A 22,140-nucleotide genomic window follows, 5' to 3' on the forward strand; every position below is an offset into this window, starting at 1 on the left:
GTGTGATTATCCAGGTACCTGTAGTTTGTTGGAGCTACAGGTGCAGCTTTGAACAGACATCAAAGTTACAATAAACGCTATATGTGAACAACAACTGCTCTTTTGATGTTATGTGTGTGTGTGTGTGTGTGTGTGTGTGTGTGTGTGTGTGTGTGTGTGTGTGTGTGTGTGTGTGTGTGTGTGTGTGTGTGTGTGCGTGTGTTCATCCATGACAGTGGAGAGAGTGGTGCAGGTAAGACGGAGAGCACAAAGGTGATTCTGCGCTTTTTGTCTGTGATGAGCCAGCAGTGTGTTGAACTTGCCGCCAGGGACACATCATCTCACGTAGAGGAGGCTCTCCTGGAGAGCAGGTATACCAAACCAAACACACATACTGTACATATAAATAAATTAATAAATTTGATTTTAAGTATAAAATTTCTGAAATCTGAGTCTTGAGTTGCACCAGCATTGAGGGAAAAAAACAGTATTGGACCTTTGTTCCATCATACATCAAGGCCTTTGTAAGAAAAGGGCTTTTTTTGCATGTTTTTTTTCTTTTCCTACCAATTTAGTCATATCTAATTTTTCAGTTGTAACTTCCTCTGCTGTGGCAGTCCCCCACCCTTACCAAGGAGAGCCGCAGATTATTATGTGCCTTCACCAACATAAATGCGATCATAGATTAATTATTTTCACCAGTCAGAGATGCGGTCTCACAGAGAGCAGAATGAAGAGTCATACACTACTGTCGGTCACTACAGCCAGCAGAGATCGCAGTTTCTGCAGCAATGAGGAACCTATTTAATCTTCTTCCTCCCTCAGACACAGCTTATTGTGTCTGTGTGGTTGATGGCACCACTCAAGCAGGCAGAATTAGGTTTTTTCCCTTTAAATGCCACAGAAGCTCTATAGAGTCAAAATCCCTATATCATTTAGTCAACGTAAAACACCTACACTTGTGGTTAGATAAAAGAAAATGGTTAGTTTGTTGCCATAGATGTCTATTTGTCAAGGGGAAAGAAGACAAATAGATTCTTGCCCAAATCAAACCTAACCTCTTACTTGAAGCCCAGATAACCAAACTAAAGCTCTATTTTAGGAACATTATGAGAAGAACCAATTTATTGGAAAAAAAAACTGTTATGCCTGGAAGAGTTGAGTGTAAGAATAAGATACAGCTAGCAACAACATGGATGCAAACAATTAGAGGAATAATGATCACGCCATTAAGTCTGAAGCCCCAAACAGAAGATGTTCTTGAGAAACACTATTCATATTTTCACCAGGAGTCGACTTAATAAAAATAACAATAATAGAAGTATTGAAGACTTCATAAGACAAAATTGTTATCATCTTCTAAAGTTTTTTAACTTTCATCCTTGGAAATACATTTGTCTTTTTAACTATCTATGTTAGTGGGGACAACATGCACATACAAAAATTGTAAATTTAAATTCTTGCTATCTTTCTGTCCCTCCTGCTGTGTCTGTTTCTAATTCAGTCCTATAATGGAGGCATTTGGAAATGCTAGGACGGTGTATAATAATAACTCCAGCCGGTTTGGGAAGTTCATCCAGCTTCACTTCAGCCAACGAGGGAACATACAGGGAGGAAAGATCGTTGACTGTATCCTGTATTGCAATAAAATATGGTCCTGCTGAAAGATCAGTGCTTTTCCTGCTTCCTCTATTGCTAGCTGTGTGTGTGTGTGTGTGTGTGTGTGTGTGTGTGTGCGTGCATGCGAGTGTGTATGCTACATGCCTGTGGATAGAGTACCTTTTTTAGCCTATTGTTAGTTATTACTGCAATTTTCCTTGACCAACTATTCCCATAAAGACTTACTAGAAAAGGTAAGTGGTTTGTTATTATATTTCTGTTGGCAAGATGTGCGTATATATACACTGATGAGCCAAAACTTTATGACCACCTGTTTAGAATGCTGTCAAAACAACTGACCCACTGAGCCATGGACTCCACAAACCCTTTGAAGGTGTCCTGTGGTGTCTGGTACCAGGACATAACCGTCCTACAGTGCATCCAGGTGCCATTTGTAGGGCCCTACTAAATTCGCTGGGAAATGTTAAAATTTTTTAAAGAAAAGTGCCACATTTCAAGGCAGTCATTAAATAACATACATAAATTGAATGATATAATAAATGAAAGCTACAATAAACAGCACAGCCTACCTTAATAGTTGAAAGACAAAAATACTTGTCCGTGTTTTTAGCTGCTTTAGACTTCGACATCTTGGGCATTTTGTGTAACCGATTGCTAGTGTAACTGAGCGTCTTAAGAGTTTTCTGAGTTTATAAAAAAAGAAATAAACTGTACATTTCGCGGTCTGTGATGCAATTTTCACAGCCGGGAATTGGGTAGGGCCTTGTTTGGAGATACTTTGTACCAATTGTTTTGCCTTAACAGTCTGGCCTATATTAAAGTCTGCCCATAACCTGCCAAGATATGGATGTCACAATACATCTGAAGGTTCCCAGCAGGTCCTTCTACTTTTCATTTACTTATCATGAGAATTTCAATTAGTCTTATTCAACAAGCTGGGCACAACAACCATTGCTGTCAGGTTATAGCAATTTTCCTTTATTAAAGTCATGATGTGTCTGGTCATATCAGCAGCATTTAACACATGAACTACAAGTAACTACCATCAGCCCAACATTTTAAACATCGCTGACCCTCATATGCATAAGTTGTTTTGAAAATAGTAATAACATTTTGGAGGTGGTACTAATGTCTTGGTTCATCGATGTACATAGTTTGAGTGCTCACAGCCTATAATCTTGTTTCCTTTCTGTTGTATGTAGAATCGTGTTGTGCGTCAGAATCCCGGTGAGAGGAATTACCACATATTCTATGCTTTACTGGCTGGAACCAGTTCTGAACAGAGGGGTGAGTACAAACCAATATTATTGAAGTCTTAATTGCTTGTATTTAGTTTTTATTTAAAGTTTTAGTCATAAAGTGTCTAAAGTATTTTATGACTAAATGACTAAATCTAATTTCTTAAAAACAGAATAAAAAAACAATGTTTGTTTGTTTGGATTTTAATGTAATTTTTTACACTTTGTTTACATTCATGACAGGAATGGTAGTTACTCTTTACACAAGGTTCATCAGTTCACACAAGGTTATATCGAACACAGTCATGGACAATTTAGTATCTACAATTTACCTCAATTGCATGTCTTTGGACTGTGGGAGGAAACCGGAGCACCTGTAGTAAACCCACGCAGACACGGGGAGAACATGCAAACTCCACACAGAAAGGACCCCGGACCGCCCCACCTGGGGATCGAACCCAGGACCTTCTTGCTGTGAGGCGACAGTGCTACCCACTGAGCCACCGTGCCGCCCAAACAGACAATGAATGAATTAATAAAATGACTATTGACTATCGTTCGTAAGTTGGTACAGGTTGTACAGGTTTTAGAGAATAACCTAGAATTAATGTGATTACTTTTAAGAAATGTATTTCACAACATTGTCAGAAAAGTATTTTGTAATTTGTAACAGCTTACATTTTTTGAGTAACTACCAAAACTGAATATTGATATCAGAGATAGTTTATGTGTTGAAATGTGAATGGCAAGTAGCATCCAACATTGTTAGGCTGTGTTTATACTTGTAGTTCAGTTCTCTTGGTCCTGACCAACCAAGAAAATGATACATTGTTACATTTTAGGCGTGGTATGCTTACCGTTCACACTCAAAAATTTACAAAAGGGTAACATATGATGCACCTTTGATGTATTTTGCTGTCAAAAAAGCTCTGACCTGCTAAGACATGGACTCCACAAGACATCTGAGGAAGTCTTGTTCTATTTGGTATCAGGACATTAGCAACACTTTCTTACATCTTGCACATTGCAAAGTGGATTGTCCTACAGTGCATCCTGGTGCCATCTCCTGCAAACGTACCTAGTCGTTCACATGATCTTTTCCATTGCTTTAATGTCCAGTCCTGATGTGTGGGTGCGTGTTGCAGGTGCTTCTGACAGTGGACTGGAGTTAGCATGGTCTTCATTTATGTACTCCCTTACACGGAAGGGTTTAATGAAATGTGTGTTGTGACACATTTACCTCATCACCATTATTAAAATAATCTGCAATTTAAGCAACATAAGCCCTTTTATTGGTCCATACCATTGTTTTAGTTATAATCTCATTGTTTGTGTATTTTCTAGAAGCCTTCTCTCTCCTGCCTGCTGAGAATTTTCATTACCTGAACCAGTCTGGCTGTGTAAAGGATCCAACCATCAATGACTCACACACCTTTCAGGAAGTGCTAGTAAGATTTACTAATAAAAAATAAGTAGTCACAAGAATTCCAGAAGCTGTCATTTAAGAATGAAGTAAAACTGTACTTGAATACTTTTCATTTCCATTTTGATAATTCAAACATTTATACACATTTGTAAAACATCAACACATTCTTTTCACGAAATGTGTGTGTTTGTGTGTGTTAGAATGCATTAAGAACAATGCAGTTTGCGGAGGAGAGCATTCATGAGGTTTTAAGGCTTTTGGCTGGAATTCTGCACCTCGGTAACATTGAATTTGCCACAGCGGGTGGAGCTCAGGTTTCCTCGAAAACAGGTTTGCACTCATCTACCCTCTTTACATTTGATATTTCACTCTTATATTCACTGTTGTTTACACAATAAGCACAGTCCAGTATGGTCATTTATTGTGGAATAAGAAATATTTCGTAACTCCAAACTTTTCTGTTTCTGACATAGTTTCTGAGTTCTGTTTCTGACATAGGTGAAAATTGCACTTCTAATTATCAGTGTTGTATGTGTTAAGATCAGCTGCTGCCGAGCTCTCAATTATAAGTGTCTCTCGGTGTCTTTCGTACACATAAGCTTGGGTCTATGCAGAAATGGAATTCTGTGATGTGTGTTATAATATTATAATTATAATAGTTTGTTTAATAGAGTTTCAGGTTGCATTTTTTGATGCAATGACGAATTGTGTTAAGGGGCCTAGGCCAAACCCTAAAAAAATCTCATAGAATTATTAGCTTTACACCACTCCATCCTCCACGTGCCTTTGTGCTTGGTGATGTAAGGCTTGCAACTCAGCTAAATCAAATGTGTAAACTATAACAGTTGTAATTATTAAAATATATATACTTTGTGTAATTTGTGTATGTATGGCGTATTTGTATTTGTAAAGCTCTAAGCAGTGCAGCAGAACTATTGGGCTTGGACTGCACACAGCTGGCTGAAGTTCTGACACACAGATCCATGATCCTCAGAGGAGAAGAAATCAGCACTCCACTAACTATAGAACAGGTGACACACACACACACACACTCACATGAAGCAGACAGGTACTGTCTTACTGTGCACATAAGTCATGTCATGTCAAGGCTTTACACTAGCACCCTTTTCATTCTCTCCACCCAGACTGTCAGAAATCAATTTCATTCCAATCCATTCATGCATTGAATTAAAAGTGGTCCTGTGTGTTTCTGTTTTTGTACTAGGCAGTAGATTCTCGTGACTCCATGGCTATGGCTCTCTACTCTCAGTGTTTCACCTGGATCATCCACAAACTCAACAAGCGCATCCATGGCAGTGACAACTTTAAGTCCATTGGCATTCTGGACATTTTTGGCTTTGAAAACTTTGAGGTGCAATAATGCTACATGTGACAATGTTTTTAAGAATTAGGAAACCAAGGCACAGTGACACAATGATGTGTGTCTCTTGTTTAGGTAAATCGGTTTGAACAGTTCAACATCAACTATGCCAATGAGAAGCTTCAGGAATATTTCAATAAGCACATCTTCTCTCTGGAACAGCTGGAGTACAACAGGTAAATGTCAGGATTTTATACAAGGTAAAGTATGTAAAGGCAGACCCGAGTTTCAGTTGAGGTGAGATTTGAAACGAACAAACCCACCCATTCAGACCTCTGCTGGGTTTTGGGTTTTCTATGCAGTTTTATTATGATACAAGCATCAAAGTGTACATCTGTGTGTGTGTGTGTGTGTGTGTCTCCATAGGGAAGGTCTGATCTGGGAGGATGTAAACTGGATGGACAATGGAGAATGTCTAGATTTAATAGAAAAGGTAAAATAAACATCCACATATGCCCAGACAAAAACGCAAATAGCAAAATACTGTCAAGTAAAAAAAACTGCATTCTTTTTTCCATTTCCTTTTCATCAATCTCTTTATCCTAGTCAGGGTAGGGTGAGTCTGGTTTCATTGGGAAACACTGAGTACAGGACAGGAATACCCTAGAGAATGTCACCTTTCCCTCAGACATAGCCAATCTTGTCTGTGCTGACACATGGCCGGCTGAAGCACCACTAAGATTTTGAACCCAGTTCTCAGCAGTGGTGGACTGCGTAACAGAATACTGCACCACAGTGTGCATTGATCTCTTAATTCATTCTTGTAATGTTTGTGTCTTTCACTGTGCTTGTATCTGATTTGTGTGTGTTTGTGTGTGTGTGTGTGTGTGTGTGTGTGTGTTGCTACATTACAGAAGCTTGGTCTATTGGCTCTTGTAAATGAGGAGAGTCATTTTCCTCAAGCCACTGATGCGACTTTGCTGGAGAAACTTCACAGTCAACACTCTGTAGGTTTTACTGTGTTATCACCTCATAAACCAGTTTTAATGTCTGTATGATCAGATCAACTAATATTTGTAATACAAATGCTGCCATTTACATGGAAATTTAATTAGTTTACTTGATTTAATAATTTACTGCATGTTGCCTATGCACCTAAACATTGTAAAGGTTTTTTTTTTCAAACATTTTATAATCTTTTCATCTCCATGTATTCAAGTAATAAATATCTAATCATACCCACACATTTAAGTCTTATCACTTATGAAGAGCCACTTTAGACTCCATGTGACTCCCCCCGAACTTGCACAGGTGCCCCAACCAGTCCCCAGAGATTGCGTATCACAGTGGCAGCGGGACGAGACAAACGTTCACAAAAACATGTGTAAAAGCTAATGTACATTGATGTCACAAGGAATTGGGTAATTTCATGGCAAAATTGTAAGGAATTCACAGCCATCAACATTGCATCATGCAATTAGCCTGAAATTAGCCTTTTCCCATGTATTATGCTGTGAAATTCAAAACTACACCACAGAAAAGTCTGTTACACTAGCAATCCTACAGCAATTCAGTTAGCAATCGGTTAGTCAAAATGTCCAAGATGTTGAAGTCTAAAGCAGCTAAAAACACTCGGGTAACTAATTTTTGAAAACTCCCAACCAATTCTGTGGACGCAGAGGGGTGTGTGTCAAAACACGGACGCATAATTTCATATTTGAAATGGAGCCTCGCATCGTTTTATGTTTACATTCAACCGTTAGAGTAAGCTGTGCTTATCCGTAAAATCTGTGATTTTTGAAAAATGAGGTCCGTCAAATTAAGCACATTTTCCCGTGAATTTAGTAGGGCCCTAATTATACCAGTGTAATGCATGTATACATAGAGAGTAAGAATCAGCTAGGATTGACAAACATTGTTTGACAATCAGCAATTTTCAACTTTTAACAAGGATTTAACAATCCTTATGTCTGTTCCAAAAACATCACCATATTTATACTACTGGGCCATATTTTTGTTATTCAATTTTATGTTACATTTACATTAATTACATTTTACCTGTGCTATCAGTTTTATGTCTTCAAAACTCATTTAAAATGCAACTGCCTGCCTGGCTTTCAACCAACCTAAACACTGCCACATTACCCCACTGCTGCATTCTCTTCACTGACTTCCTGTAGCTGCCCGCATTTAGTTTAAAACAATGATACTTACCTACAAAGCGAAAAACAGACCAGCCCCAAGCTACTGTGGAGAACTCCTGTACTCTATAAAACCCCAGTCTGTACCACGCAACCTTTGAGCCACTAGTCTTGTTTGTTTTAATCCTCCACCCAGAATTCGAGGAAGACACGCATTAAGGCTCTTTTCTGTACTGGCACCCAAGTGGTGGATTGAACTTCCTCTGTATGTCTGAACATCTCACCATTTTTAAAAGACAATTAAAGATAACTAACGTGCACTTTCTAACCTTCTATAACATCTTATTAATAAAAATAAAAAAACAGCGTTTCAGTGCATTTATTTTTGTTGTTTATTTAGAGTTGGGAAATGTTTACTGTAAAAGCACTTTGCTCTGGATAAGAGCTTCTGCTAAATGTAATGTAGTTGAATAAGTGTGTATTTTGGTTTAGTCCAGCAGGGGGCAGTAAAGGTTTATTGGGCTTATTACTACAGGAGGACTACAGTGCAGCGTCTCATCGCAATATGACCCCCAGTAGATTTTCTGTTTCATTTTTTTTTTTACTAAACCCTACTGAGACATAGTGAGCCATGTTTTTATGTAGACACCTGACCAGCCGATAGCACCACTGGGGAAATGAACCCTGGATCTCAGCAGTAATGGGCCACCATAATGTACCACTGCCTCACCCCAAAATTAACTGTACTTGATGAACATTGGTTAAATTGTATATCCTCACTGTATTTGTCTCTTCTTTACTGTTACAGAAAAACCCTTTCTACATAAAGCCTCGAGTAGCTGTTCACTACTTTGGAGTGAAACATTATGCAGGAGAGGTATGGAATACATTATATGGACAAACGTTTTGGGACACACCTTTTAATTTTTAAATTTGTGTGCTTTAGCCACAACAATTGGAATAACTTTTGGCTTCGGAATGAACTGAAACAATAACTTAGGCTTTCTTGACCAACATCAGTGGCCAGCCATACAAATGCTCTGAATGAGCTGAATGGGCACAAATTTCCAGAGACATCGTTTAAAGTTTTGTGAGTCTTCTCAGATGAGTGGCTGTCGTTGTGGCTGAAAGGGTCACATATAAGTCACTATTTTAATACCATTTCTTTTTTAAATGGAATGTCCATCAATCTCATGGTGAGGTATCCAAATACTTCTGGCCATATAGTTTTCAAGCCAACACAATACTTGTAGTGTCTCTGTATGTTTTTCTTGGTGGATTTGTAAAATGTCAGAACTTCTTGCAATGTTTATCTGCTATAAACTTTACATGCCCCATTTAGCAAAAGTTCTGCATAGAATTGACGTTATGTCTTCCACTTGCGTAATAAAGTATGCATTTCTTGATTTAGCAACAGTCTTAGTTTTGGGTGACATATTTAGCCAATGTGGACATATTCATCACAGTATCATGATGGCTTTTCATAAAATGCCGTCTAAGCACTTGAAGGTCACACACAATCAACAGTGATTTCCAGACTTGCTGTACATAGACTGAGATTTATGTGACATCCAGAATCTCTTTATAATATTATGCATGGTAGATGGTAAAAGAAAAGAAAGTTTTTGTTGTATTGCATTTTGCAAAACCTCCTCAAAACAGGGTTTGTAATAAAATTCTATTTTTATTTATTTTAGTTTTATGGGGGGGGGTCACTTTTTGTGTGCCTACCCATGGTTATGCGTGTGAATATGATGTTATTTTAGGTGGTTTATGACGTAAGAGGGATCCTGGAGAGAAACAGAGACACTTTTAGAGATGATATTCTCAATTTACTCAGGGAAAGCAGGTATGTATGTGTGTGATGAGTCCCTTTCATTTTGGACTGACAGTCTTTCATACAAAGCTATTAAATATTTATTACATTTTGTTGTATTTTTTCTTTCACTTTTTCAGGTTAGATTTTGTGTATGACCTGTTTGAGAGAATAAGTAATAGATGTGGGCAGGACATGATGAAGAGCAGTTCACAGCACCGCAGGCCAACAGTCAGCTCTCAGTTTAAGGTCAGCAGCTACAGGAAACAATTTTTTTTAATTCAAATAAAAAAAATTTATTGATATGTATTGGCTGATACCTTCTTGCAATGCAACTGAGAATTTAGTTGTCTGACCTGTTTCCATGTTTGGATGGTTTACAACTTAACTATGTTTAAAATCCTCTTTTATTTGTCATTTTCTGAGCTTTTACACAAAGCCATGAGATTCATTATCAATTTCTCACATTATGTCTGCAACTTAAGACCACACCATGCAGATGATTATTTCTTCTACCAAAAATATTAACAAGATCTATTTTACTCTATTGTAACTCGGTATGTTTCCAGTGTCAAAAAAGAATTAGTGGCTAACATGTCAATGTTAAGAGGTCGCATAAATGGACACCATGCATTTATTGCTAAGAACCTTTTAAAAGTTAAGACATCTTGTCATTGCACTGTTTTCCATTGAAACAAGCCAACATCAACTTAAGTGTTTTTGTTTATGTTTTTTTTCCCTTTGGTTTGTAATTCCACATGAAGAAATAAATTATGCGTGTAAAGTTATAATTAGGAAGCATGGCATTTGGTGGGCCAGATTTTGTGGCTCTGCAGTAGCAAAGCTTGCTGAACACAATTAACACAGCACTGCTTACTACAGGTGCAAAACAATCTCACATAAATTATTTCCTATTTTACCCAGAATTCCTTGCACTCCCTGATGTCCACTCTTTGCACATCTAATCCTTTCTTTGTGCGCTGCATCAAACCCAATAATGACAAGGTATGTATTACGCATCCACCTACAAACACTTGAAATTTTATTGAGACATAATGATCTTTTGTTTATTTACTTGTATTGTATTGGTATTAAAGAGAACATATGATGCTGGATAAAGAACTGTGGTATGTTGAATTAATTATTATGAATTATTGTGGATGAATTCTGTCAGCCAAACACCTCCACCTGAAGCGAATTATGAAAATGTGATATTGTCTCTACAGCATAATGAGATTTGTACAGTAGTATGAATTCAGTGCAGCACAAACAAATTTCAGTAACTGAATGATGAACAATGCAGTAGCAATGGTTACTGACATTGAGTTTGAAATTTTGTGCACTGTAATGACAATTTGATCTCTGTGAAAGGTAGTTTTTTATTCATTTTTTTACCTGTGTTACTTGACAATGTATGTCTGATCGCTCTAGTCACGTGACAGCTTAATACATATCTCTGTGTTTTTGCATCAGGCTGTTTTAATTGAGTGAAATTAGTCTGCTTTTAAAATTTGCTCATAAGTGACTGGAAATTATTTTAAAATTTGACTCCCATTCAGCATCCACACAAAGCAGAACAGACAGGATTTGGTTTGACACTTGACTTATGCATGATAGGCAGTTGGTAATGATTGGAAGAATAACAGTATACTAGTTCAGTGAGATGGATGACAGATGGACTTCTGAAGTGCATTTTGTTTGAATGTGTCTTGAATAATATACAGTCAGATTCTTTGTTAAGAATGAGTTACAGACATGTGGCATTAACTGAAAGAAAAAATGCACACAGACACAATTGAGCTTAATAATATCAGTCATCACAGGCTCCCGCTTGCAGAAAGGAAGCAGTGTTAAATATGATAGTGTGAGTGTGTTTGTGTATGTCTGTGTGTGTGTATGTAAACTAAGCCAATTTCTTAATTTACTGGTGATGAAGGAGACCACATACATCATGAACTTATTACCTTTCTATTCTGTCTGTGTGTGTTTGTGTGTGTATGTACAGTATATGTGTGTGTGTTTGTTTTTTTGGACCACAAATAAGATATCCAATAGTGTTTGTTGTAGACTACACATCTGGTAGTTTTTGTTCTAGACCATGCATCCTATAGTGTTTGTTCAAGGCTACTTGTCCAATAGTGTTTGTTCTAGACTATGCTTTCTTTGTTTTAGGTTCTATGTCCAATGGTGTTTGTGTCATAGTATGTATTTTAGAGCCCAGCTTCTGCATTAGAGACTTGCTAATATTTAACAAATGGTGGTCACTGATATAGAAATTACATGCTGTAGGTTTGAATAATACAGATTGTATTGTATAGTTGTTGTATTGTTGTTATTTAGCACAAATTCTTCCAGGCAGTGGCGATTTCTCTAAGACTGCAAGGGAAGCTCAGCTTCCCCTAAAATGTCAAAAATTAAATGGTCAAATATGTACAGTTGTGTTAACATTTCATTGACTACAAATGCATTCGAACACGTTCATCTCGAAGACGAGTTCGTTCAGAATCAGCTACTTACCACAAATCGAACTGACTCGATTTTGTTAACTTCTCATACATTCCCATAGCGTCAATGCATTTGCCCGTAGAAGCTGAGCATCTAGTCACTTCAATGGGACTGCATGGAACGGTTTTTATCATTGCTTCGAAACTTGCCGGTCATGGGATAAATGCCACAATTTTGTCCCGCCCCCGGACGCTGAGCGTCTCTGGGGGTGAATGGAGCTGTGGGCGGGTCTGGACACGGAGCTTCTGCAAGATGATTGGAGGATCAGTCGAAAGGCTGAATCCCGTTTTGATTGACAGCTATTTTGAGATCTACAACCGTCACTTAATCACTGGGAGCTTCAGTCCCATCGCGGATTTTGCGAGTGAAGTCGAAAGACAAACTGCAACCCATTTATTGGTATTTGCTTGGTGAAATTACTTAACCATTTCCATTGTTCATTGTGTAAATAAAACAGACTCATAGTATTTGTTTCAGTTTAACATAATTTCAACATTTCCTTGTTCGATCACAGGCCATTTTCTTGAAAAGGAACGGAGGGCAGATTTTATGTATAAATAAATTGACAAATTTTATGATGTAAGCCGACAATGAGCTTCCCCTCTTTGAAAGACCGGCAGCCGCCACTGCTTCCAGGCTATGTAATTTACAGTTGTTAACAGAGTATTTATTTATGAGCTTGTAAGTAAATGCATCCAAATGACATTTGTTTGACAATATAATGAAAATTAAGTAAAAATCTGCATATTGTTTCTACTAACTTAAAGTTACTGTGTGTGTGTCTGTGCGTCTGTGTGTGTGTGTGTGTGTGTGTGTGTGTGCGTGTGTGTAAAAGAGAGAAAAAGGGAAGACAGTACCATCATTCTGTATTTGAATGTAAACAGCTGGCCAATCACTGCCCCCATTTTACCCACAATCCTCCTCTTGACTTAACCCCCCAATCAACTTCCGACTTCCCCCACCCCAGAACAACCTGCACAAATTAGCCCAGCATGACTCAGTGCACCATGGCAACTACCAGTGTCTGAAAGAGCTCACAGGGTTGTATTGTGCGACCAGTCTGTGTGTGTGTAGTGGATGTGTGTGTGGGGAAGGGGGGGGGGGGGGGAGTGGTCAGTTAATAACTGACTCCTAGAGGGTTACACACTTGCAGAAAGTCACTGAAACACATCAGTGCACAATGAAAGGAAATATTCTTCATAACGACAGGAGCTTACAGGCTGCAAAAACTGATGCAGGTGTGTTTGGGGGTGGGATCAGCATTTACTAATGGATTACTAGAAACAATATGTAAAATCTTTATTATTGGTAGAATATTTTTTTTACATGTATTTAATTTTAATCAGGTGGCAATTAAGCTATTCCTTACAGATTATTCAGATAACAGTTTTCGTTGTCTTTTTAGGGGTGTAATAATGGCAAGTGTGCAGTCATAATAGCAGATCGTTTTTAGTGTTTGCTGTTCAAAGTTTTTCATAAATTACATAATTGACTTAATGCTATTGTACTGTTTAGTAATACTACTTTATTACACAAAATAAGTGACATGTTTCTAGTGTAAACTTCATAACCTAGTGCACTGTGATTAGGTTTGTTAAAGGCATGCGAGAGGCTGTGGGATTTTTTTTCTCAAGAGCATCTAACATTTTACTGCCACTCCTGTCACTATTTGATGGATAACAAGGAAACACTGTATGTCCAAACGTGTGTGGACATGCCCCATAATTATTCAAGTTCAGATGTTTTAGCCACTCCAATTGCTAACAGGTGTAAAAATTAATTATATAAAATCAGTGATCTGCTTTCAACTCATTTAGGAAGGACTTTTCTTGTTCCTGCATTACAGTGCGTCTGTGCACAAAGCAGCATCTGTAAAAATATGGCTTTCTATGGCTGTAGAAAACTTCAGTGGCCTGCACTGAGCCAATTGGAATCTTGATTGCGACACAGGCATTCTTGTCCAAAAGATTGCCTGACATCACAATTTTGCTTAAATCTTCATAGTCATACTTAACAATGTTGTAGAAAGCCTTTCATGAAGAGTGAATCATATCATAATTGCAAAGCGGGCAAATCCATATAAATGCCCATGGAATGGGATGTCTAGCAAGCTCACGGTCAGGTGTCCACGTATTTGGCCATATGGTAAAAACTCATAGTCGTGTTATTAGATGTTGAAGGCTTTTTTAAAGACACTGGGTTGAGATTTGCCATCTCTGGTTGTCACACAATCATAACACAGAGGTCGCACAAGACACATCACAATTCATCTGTGATGGATGTTTATTCTGAATTTACTTAGGACATCAGATGCATCCAGTCCTCTTGTAATCTTCTTGATGAAGTGTATGACTATATGACTTTACACTTGTTAGTAGAAGGTAACGCTTACTGACTGGGGTTTAATAGCTTTATAAATGCCTATTTACTTACAGTTGGCGTAAGAGTAGATTTAAATCTTTTTCGTTGCATGACTAATAAAATCAAACAATGCTTTAGCATTTTAAGTGCATGGGTTCACGTCTGTAACTGTATGTCAGTAGTGTTCAGCTAATTATTGAAAATGTCCAAATAGTAACTTTATTAAAAGTGAAAATGAGGGGTGGATGGGCGGGCTGGTGGACAGATTTGCCCAAAGAACTGCTACTTCATAAACTACCTTAATAATTAGCATCAAGATGTCAGATATTGTCTTCCCAGTTGTTACAAACCCCACTTTCAGAAAAGTTGGGATATTTTTAAAATGCAGAATAAACAAGAATCTGTGATTTTATTAATTATCTATCTTAAACCTTTATTTAACTGACAAAAGTACAAAAAAAGGTTTTCAGTGTTTTTACTGACCAAAAGTCATTTTTGTGGTCTGATAGTTTGTCTTCAGCCTTAAATCATTCTATTGCTCATTATAAGCTCTAGATTAACTTCAGCTTCCCCCACTCATAGTAACTCACGACATCCACCCCAGAGAAATATGATAGAAATATGAGAGAAAGAAGACAGAGTGGGTTAAAGGAATACCTCAGCTAACATAATTTCAACATTTCCTTGTTCGATCACAGGCCATTTTCTTGAAAAGGAACGGAGGGCAGAATTTATGTATAAATAAATTGACACATTTTATGATGTAAGCCGACAATGAGCTTTCCCCTCTTTGAAAGACCGGCAGCCGCCACTGCTTCCAGGCTATGTAATTTACAGTTGTTAACAGAGTATTTATTTATGAGCTTGTAAGTTAATGCATCCAAATGACATTTGTTTGACAATATAATGATATAATGAAACAGAACAGAAAAACTTAAGATGTCTCATAGCATTGTGTCAGTGGTTGCATGTATCAGTATGCTAATATGTATTTGTGTTCTGTAGTGAATATTATAATCATCACAAGCCATTACAGAGATTTCCATTCACTGTGGATCTGTCCCTCCAAATGCCATTATTCTCTCTCAGCATCTTTTTCTTCTATCTGCAGAGATTGACATTTAGTTGGAGAACATTAACGGTACAGGGCACCCCGTTTCCGACCTCACTCCCACATGGGGTCAAAGATCACTAAAGTGGGGTTGATGGGGTTCATTCATAAAGAATAAACACTATTGTTCTGAAAAGGATTTTTTTTTCGGGAGGCCTTTGGGAGTAATTCACAAAAAAACTCTTTAGAGTCTTTAGAACTTACTTTGAGTTGTGCTAAAATTTTGTTTTCTGTTTCCTTTTTTTTTGTATTTTAATATCCCTTTCTGTTAATCTCTTCTTTATGATTTGATTCTTTCACTTTTTCAGCCAAATAATATAGAGCTTACAAAAAAGAATTTCCCTATTTATACATTAACATCTCTTATTTTTTTAAGATGCCAGATCACTTTGATCATAGCCTGGTGCTGAACCAGTTGCGTTACTCTGGCATGCTGGAGACAGTGAGGATCCGACGTGCTGGCTTTCCTGTTCGAAGAACCTTCCAGGATTTCTGTTCCAGGTGAGTTCCACATACAGTCACTTACCATACATACTGGTTTAACTACATTCCATTCAAAATTATTAAGACCATTGTGGTCTCAAAGACAGTTCATGCCAGATTTTATGCAGTGTATATTGTGGGCCCTTATAGACCAAGGTCTATCAAATCAAGGAGTCTGAATAATTTTAAATCCACAATATACTGTACACTATATTGCCAAAAGTTCTGGGAAGGCTTTCCACAAGGTTTAGGAGTTTGTTTATGGACATTTTTGACCATTCTTCCAAAAGCGCATTTGTGAGATCAGACACTGATGTTGAACGAGAAGGCCTGGCTTGCAGTCTCCGCTCTAATTCATCCCAAAGGTGTTCTATCGGGTTGTGGTCAGGCCAGTCAAGTCAGTCATGCCTAGGTGCTTGGTTTTATACACATGTGGCCATGGAAGTGATTGGAACACCTGAATTCAATGATTTGAATGGGTGAGTGAATACTTTTGGCAATATAGTGTATATTATATACTGTGGGGCAATGCTGTAGAGCTGTAGATAAAAATAAACATTTTAGACTATAATCAGCATCAACAGTTTTGTTTTTGTTGTTAGTGAGTGCAGATTAGTGTTGTGTTAACCTTATGCATGGGAACAGTGCCTAACTTTAATCTTTTAAATGCAAATATAGAGGCTCATTTGTGTTTCGATTCAACTCTGAGTCCCACATGAGTTGATTGAGCAGTCTGAATGCAGATGGGATTATTTTGGTAAAAAATCACTGTAAGCAAGCTAAACTTTACTCTGAATACCATCCATGCAAATAACACTATGCAGGGTGTTGTCTACATAGCTATGATAAACAGTGCTCTTATTTCCCAGGATTCCACAAGATGAGAACATATAGAGAACAAACTTTATATAGGACAAGCATAAGGACTGACCCTTGTTGATTCTCATAGTTAGGGGGGCTCTTCAATATCTTAGTTAAAAATGTATACACCATGTTTTAATGATTCCATAACAATCTGTGTTTATCTGCATTATGGTGAATTTATTTGTCAGGTATTTTGTGCTAATGAGAGGTGTGGCAATGTGTGATGACCCCAAAGACGCATGTCACCAGTTGCTCTGCCTCTATGACAGCAGTAGTGAAGAATGGCAGCTGGGAAAGACCAGGGTGAGAAACACTGTTTACTCCTTAGTTTCTTATTATTTTCTAGGCATCTGGCACTCAGGTGGTGCAGCTGTAGCACACACGAGCTGACATCTTGAATTTGCAAGTTTGAATAGGTACCAGCAGGCCGGGCACCTATACGAACAATGATTGGCATGTCCAGTAGGTAATGCTGGAGGGGATTCCTCATAACTGCTGCCATTACGACCTCTGCTGGTTAATCGTTGGTGTACTACAAATGTGTCTGAGAGGACGTGTGATAGTCACGGCTCTCTTCAAACTGAAGTGGAGGTCAGCAGCAGTAGAGGAAGTGAAATGCTATCCGGTGATTGGATACGACTAGATCAGGAGGAAAACTGGGGGGAAAATGCTTGCAATTTCTAAGCATTCTCTTTAAACTCTTAATAATTTAAGTAAATGAGACTTAATTTCTTATTGTTTTAAATCCTTAACTGGGTCTGGGTCAAGTTTTTCTATTGATTGCTTTCTGTGGGTAGGTGTTTTTAAGGGAGAGTCTAGAGCTGCGATTGGAAAAGAAGCGAGAGGAGGAGGTGCTTAGGGCTGCAGCCATCATACAGGCTTATGTACTCGGCTACAGGGCAAGGTAAACACACACACACACACATTCACATAGAAATACACACTCACATACATAGAAACACAGTCACACAAAAACACACTCTAATGTACACAGAAACACACATGCTTGCATAGAACCACACAGTCACATAGAACCACACATACACACACAGAAACACTCTCATACAGAAACACTCTCATACAGAAACACAGTCACATACATAGAAACGCACATGCTCACATACTCACATAGAACACACATACACAAAAACACACAGTCACATAGAAACATGCACACTCACAAGCTAGCATAGAAACACACATACTTAGATGAAAACATGTTTTTATGTGTGCTCACATAGACACACACATAAAAACCACATTTCCAGAAAAATGTTACACACACACAAAGAAACACACACACTACTCACCACATCGAAACACACTACTCAGATAGAAACACACATATTAACCACCAGTTGCTTATATGAAAATGTGTGGTGGGGTCATAAAAATTGGAAGCTTATAAAATAGGGTCACTGGCCAAATGGTTAAAAATCCCATAAGCATACTATGTAAATGACAATGCTGGTATTTTATAATAGCAAGTGAGTAATTGTTTACTTAATTAATCGTTTAGTGATAAATTTATTTCTGGATTTATCATGATTTATTTGTTCACTCCTTGCTAAGAGATATTACATTAAATTTGTAGGATAAATAGACTCTTTTAATATTTTTTAGTTTTGTTGTATTTAATATTTCTACCTTGTAACATTAATAAAGTCCATGGTTGTCTCCTCTGTATTGCTCATTTTAATAAAAATCACCAAAAACGAACACAAATACCCTCTGTTATACTTTTTTAAATAGGTTTAACAAGCTCATGGCCAGTCATCCACATACTAAAGACGGTATAGGTCACAGATTTTTTTTTCTTATGGCTTGTAGAAGGCAGTACAAGAGACTGTTGCAGTGTGTGGTGGTGATCCAAAAGAACTGGAGGGCACTTTTTTGGCGCAGACGCTTTCTGATGCTTCGCTGGGCATCCATCACACTACAGAAAAGGGTCAGAGGTCAGAGGGCTCGACAGCTCTACATACAGCTACTGCAGGAAAAGAGAAGGAGGTTGGAGGAAGAGCAGAGACAGAGAGAGGAAGAGGAGAAGCAAGAAAGGTGGGCAAAACAATCGGGTTTGCGCGATAATGTTTTGTGTTTATAGTAGTTTTTGTTACTTCTTTTACTGATTCATACATTTTGCATTTATTTCATTAGTTTAAGATTTAAATTATGGCAGGAACAAAACTGTATCTAAGCAATATTTTATAAAGAATTTTAGTTCAATGATGTGTATTATTTTGTTTTTAGAGAAAGACAAAGGTTGGAGCTTGAGCTACAGACTCGAAAGGTAGGTCATAATACTTCCCCTCATTACATTAAAACTAAGTATAAAATAGTTCCAGCCTAATAAAAAATAACACAAAACAGTGTTGTCGGTACAATTTAAACATAGATCAAATGTTTCATGCTAAGGTGTCCTGCCACTGAAGCACCAGGTGTAGCCCCACATCTGCAAAAAAGTAAAAATGAATCCAGTATGTAGGATGCTTAACCAATGTAGAACAATACTGTACAAAAGGAAAATTAAACAGTGTCCAAAACAGTTGTGGACTTCTCCAGATAAGACATCGCCTTGCTGGCAGCATATGTCACTCAATCCCAGTATACCCCACCACAATAATACTGTCACACATCTGCAACTCCCCATGCCGTGGACACAGATGCTTCCTAATACCTTGACTGATGTTGGCTTTTGCAGCTTTCACTGATAACATTCTGGATAGTCATTTTCCTGTTTGGCACAGAAGAACCTGACACTCATTCTTCCTGAAAGCTCATATAAACCCATCTAAACTTATCTAGGCTCATCTAAACATAACACATTTCCACTGTATTTTAGTCTAACTGAGACAAGCCAAGAAAACTTTGCAGTGTTTCTGCATAAAATTTATGTATGGCTTTCTCTTTGCCTAATAAAGTTTTAGGTTGTGCGGTAGCAGTTAAGTGACACTTAAGTAATTTTCTAAATTACCCATTCCAAATCATCGTCTTTAAGAATTGACTCTCTTTACTTGCTGCGTAATAAATCCCAAGTGTCATTGTCAGCAAGATTATAACTGTTTGTGATTGTAATAGTTTTTAAAATATTCACAGGCGGAAAAGGCACTTCGAGTAGAGGAGGCTCAGCGAAAAGAAGAAGCTTTGAGGTTAAGAAAGGAGGAGATTCTCAGTCAACAGATACTTTCCACTGATGTGGTACCTCAGCTTCCGGAGAAGTCGTTTGAGCAAAAGGTGTTTTTGGAAGAAGTTCGTCCCCATGAGGCATCACAGGTGGAAGAGATCCTGCGTCTAGAGCGTGAGATAGAGGGTCTGCGCAGACAGAAGGAGACACGGGAGCAGAGTTTGACGGCACATTCGCTGGCACGTCTGCAACGCCTGCGTGATCAGGAGTTGCTCAGGCTGGAAGAGGAGGCCTGCATTGCAGCTCAACAGTTTCTCTCATCACTCAACTTTCATGAGATTGATGAGTGTGTGCGTAATATCGAGAATGCACTGGAATGCTCAGAGGGAACAGAACAGGAAAGGAGGAGAGATGGGGATGAGGAGGAGGTTGATGAGGGATTGGGAGTGGATGAGGGAGGCTATAAAGATTCACCAAACCCTAGCGAGCATGGCCACTCAGACGGCCAACGCACCAGCGGAATTCGAACCAGTGACGACTCATCTGAAGAGGATCCCTATGCCAATGACCGCGTGGCCCCACCCTCAGCTCCAATTGCAAATATGCCTTCAGCCTATCACAGCCTGCCATGTAACACTGACACAGCTTCTCTTGAGACCCAGAGGGAAGAAGAACTGATTCCGCCAGACGAGGACTCAGATTATGATGCTGATGAATATGATGATGGTGGCATTGCCCTTCCCCCCAGCATGCCCCTGTCTATGCTCCAGAGTGGCCGCTGGTCACGTGACCAGCGCAGCTCATTGGCGACAAGCACCAGTGCCAGTTCCGGAGCATACAGGTTCAGCTCGGAGGGAGCCCAGTCATCAGTGAGTCTTGCAGTTATACTTATGGCAACATCAATTTGTGTCAAAAATGCAATAACTGACAAAAAAGGCAGTTATTTCTTTCACATTACCGATTACATTTTTGTATTTATATATACACTATATAGCTAAAGGTAGGTGGCCATCATTTGGGGAAGGTCCTTTCCTGTTTTAGCATGCCTGAACCTTGGATTTTTGAGTTTGGTGTGGATAATCCTACTAAACATGGGAACGTCTATTGCCAGCCAGGCTTTCTTGGCCTGACCTCAAAATTGACCTTTTGATAGACTGAGAAGAAATTCCTACAGACAGCACCCAGAATCTTGTAGAAGGTTCTATGCTGTTATAGCTGCAAATGTATGGAGCTAATTTATTGCCAAAACTTCGCAAATAAACAGAAAGTATTCTGTAAATATGATTCGATTTGCAAACTAACAAAACACGATCTACAAATAAAAAACACGATTTGTAAACAAACACAACACGATCTACAAATAAAAAACACGACTATCTAACGCACACAGTGTGATTTACAAATACAAAACACCACTGTTGCAAATGCATATGTGACTTTCAAATAAATGCACAGCTGTTTTCTAATACACTGCACTTCACAAACAAATAGAACACGTTTTACAAATACAAACGCTGTTCCGCAAATGCCGTTTGTGTCATTTAGTGTCAGATTTTCTCACAAATGCATCCCGACTCGTACAAATGCGTCGCACCTGAGCAGTAGGGGGCGCTGTGGTACACTTTTCAGCATTTCTTGGAGCGGTCAAGCCAGCCTCCACTTCGAAATGCTCAATCAAATCAGCCCCCACATTGTTTGTGAAGATGTGCGCATACTAAACATTACGGTAAAGGCAAGGCAAGTTTATTTGTATAGCACCTTTCATACACAGTGGCAATTCAAAGTGTTTTACATAAGGAAGAAAAAAAAAAAGCATTAAAACATTCCTGAGATCTAGAACTTCAGAAAGACTTCTAAAAGCGTCTGGCGATACTGGTTAAAAAAATCACGACGTGAACGTGACTATATCAGTATCAGTATAAATATATCAGTTAAAATAATGTACATATATCAGTTAAAATAATATATAAATATATTAGTTATAATAATATATAAATATATCAGTTAAAATAATATATAAATATATCAGTTAAAATAATATATAAATATATCAGTTAAAAAATGAATACATTAATAAACCCATATCTTCCTGCAAATTGTATTTGGGATACAACTTCAGACTTTGAAAAAAAGGGTTGGTAATAACTGCATATA

At 38.2% G+C, this 22,140-nt stretch overlaps 1 protein-coding gene across 1 annotated transcript in view; it reads left to right on the forward strand.

The window, feature by feature from the left end:
- myo10 (myosin X) overlaps positions 1 to 22,140 on the forward strand; it is an 85,414-nt gene that overhangs the window by 39,196 nt on the left and 24,078 nt on the right. The window contains exons 5-25 of the mRNA XM_062987399.1: positions 216 to 350; positions 1,484 to 1,608; positions 1,819 to 1,832; positions 2,802 to 2,886; positions 4,182 to 4,285; positions 4,464 to 4,593; positions 5,176 to 5,294; positions 5,489 to 5,635; positions 5,720 to 5,820; positions 6,011 to 6,077; positions 6,499 to 6,591; positions 8,534 to 8,602; positions 9,492 to 9,574; positions 9,682 to 9,790; positions 10,466 to 10,546; positions 15,895 to 16,019; positions 17,054 to 17,168; positions 17,663 to 17,769; positions 18,696 to 18,920; positions 19,113 to 19,152; positions 19,959 to 20,855. Of these exons, the coding sequence (XP_062843469.1) occupies positions 216 to 350; positions 1,484 to 1,608; positions 1,819 to 1,832; positions 2,802 to 2,886; positions 4,182 to 4,285; positions 4,464 to 4,593; positions 5,176 to 5,294; positions 5,489 to 5,635; positions 5,720 to 5,820; positions 6,011 to 6,077; positions 6,499 to 6,591; positions 8,534 to 8,602; positions 9,492 to 9,574; positions 9,682 to 9,790; positions 10,466 to 10,546; positions 15,895 to 16,019; positions 17,054 to 17,168; positions 17,663 to 17,769; positions 18,696 to 18,920; positions 19,113 to 19,152; positions 19,959 to 20,855 (2,971 nt within the window). The remainder of the gene's footprint in view (positions 1 to 215; positions 351 to 1,483; positions 1,609 to 1,818; positions 1,833 to 2,801; positions 2,887 to 4,181; positions 4,286 to 4,463; positions 4,594 to 5,175; positions 5,295 to 5,488; positions 5,636 to 5,719; positions 5,821 to 6,010; positions 6,078 to 6,498; positions 6,592 to 8,533; positions 8,603 to 9,491; positions 9,575 to 9,681; positions 9,791 to 10,465; positions 10,547 to 15,894; positions 16,020 to 17,053; positions 17,169 to 17,662; positions 17,770 to 18,695; positions 18,921 to 19,112; positions 19,153 to 19,958; positions 20,856 to 22,140) is intronic.

The sequence above is a fragment of the Trichomycterus rosablanca genome, chromosome 25 (genome assembly GCF_030014385.1).
Source record: "Trichomycterus rosablanca isolate fTriRos1 chromosome 25, fTriRos1.hap1, whole genome shotgun sequence".
NCBI classification, from domain to species: Eukaryota; Metazoa; Chordata; class Actinopteri; order Siluriformes; family Trichomycteridae; genus Trichomycterus; species Trichomycterus rosablanca.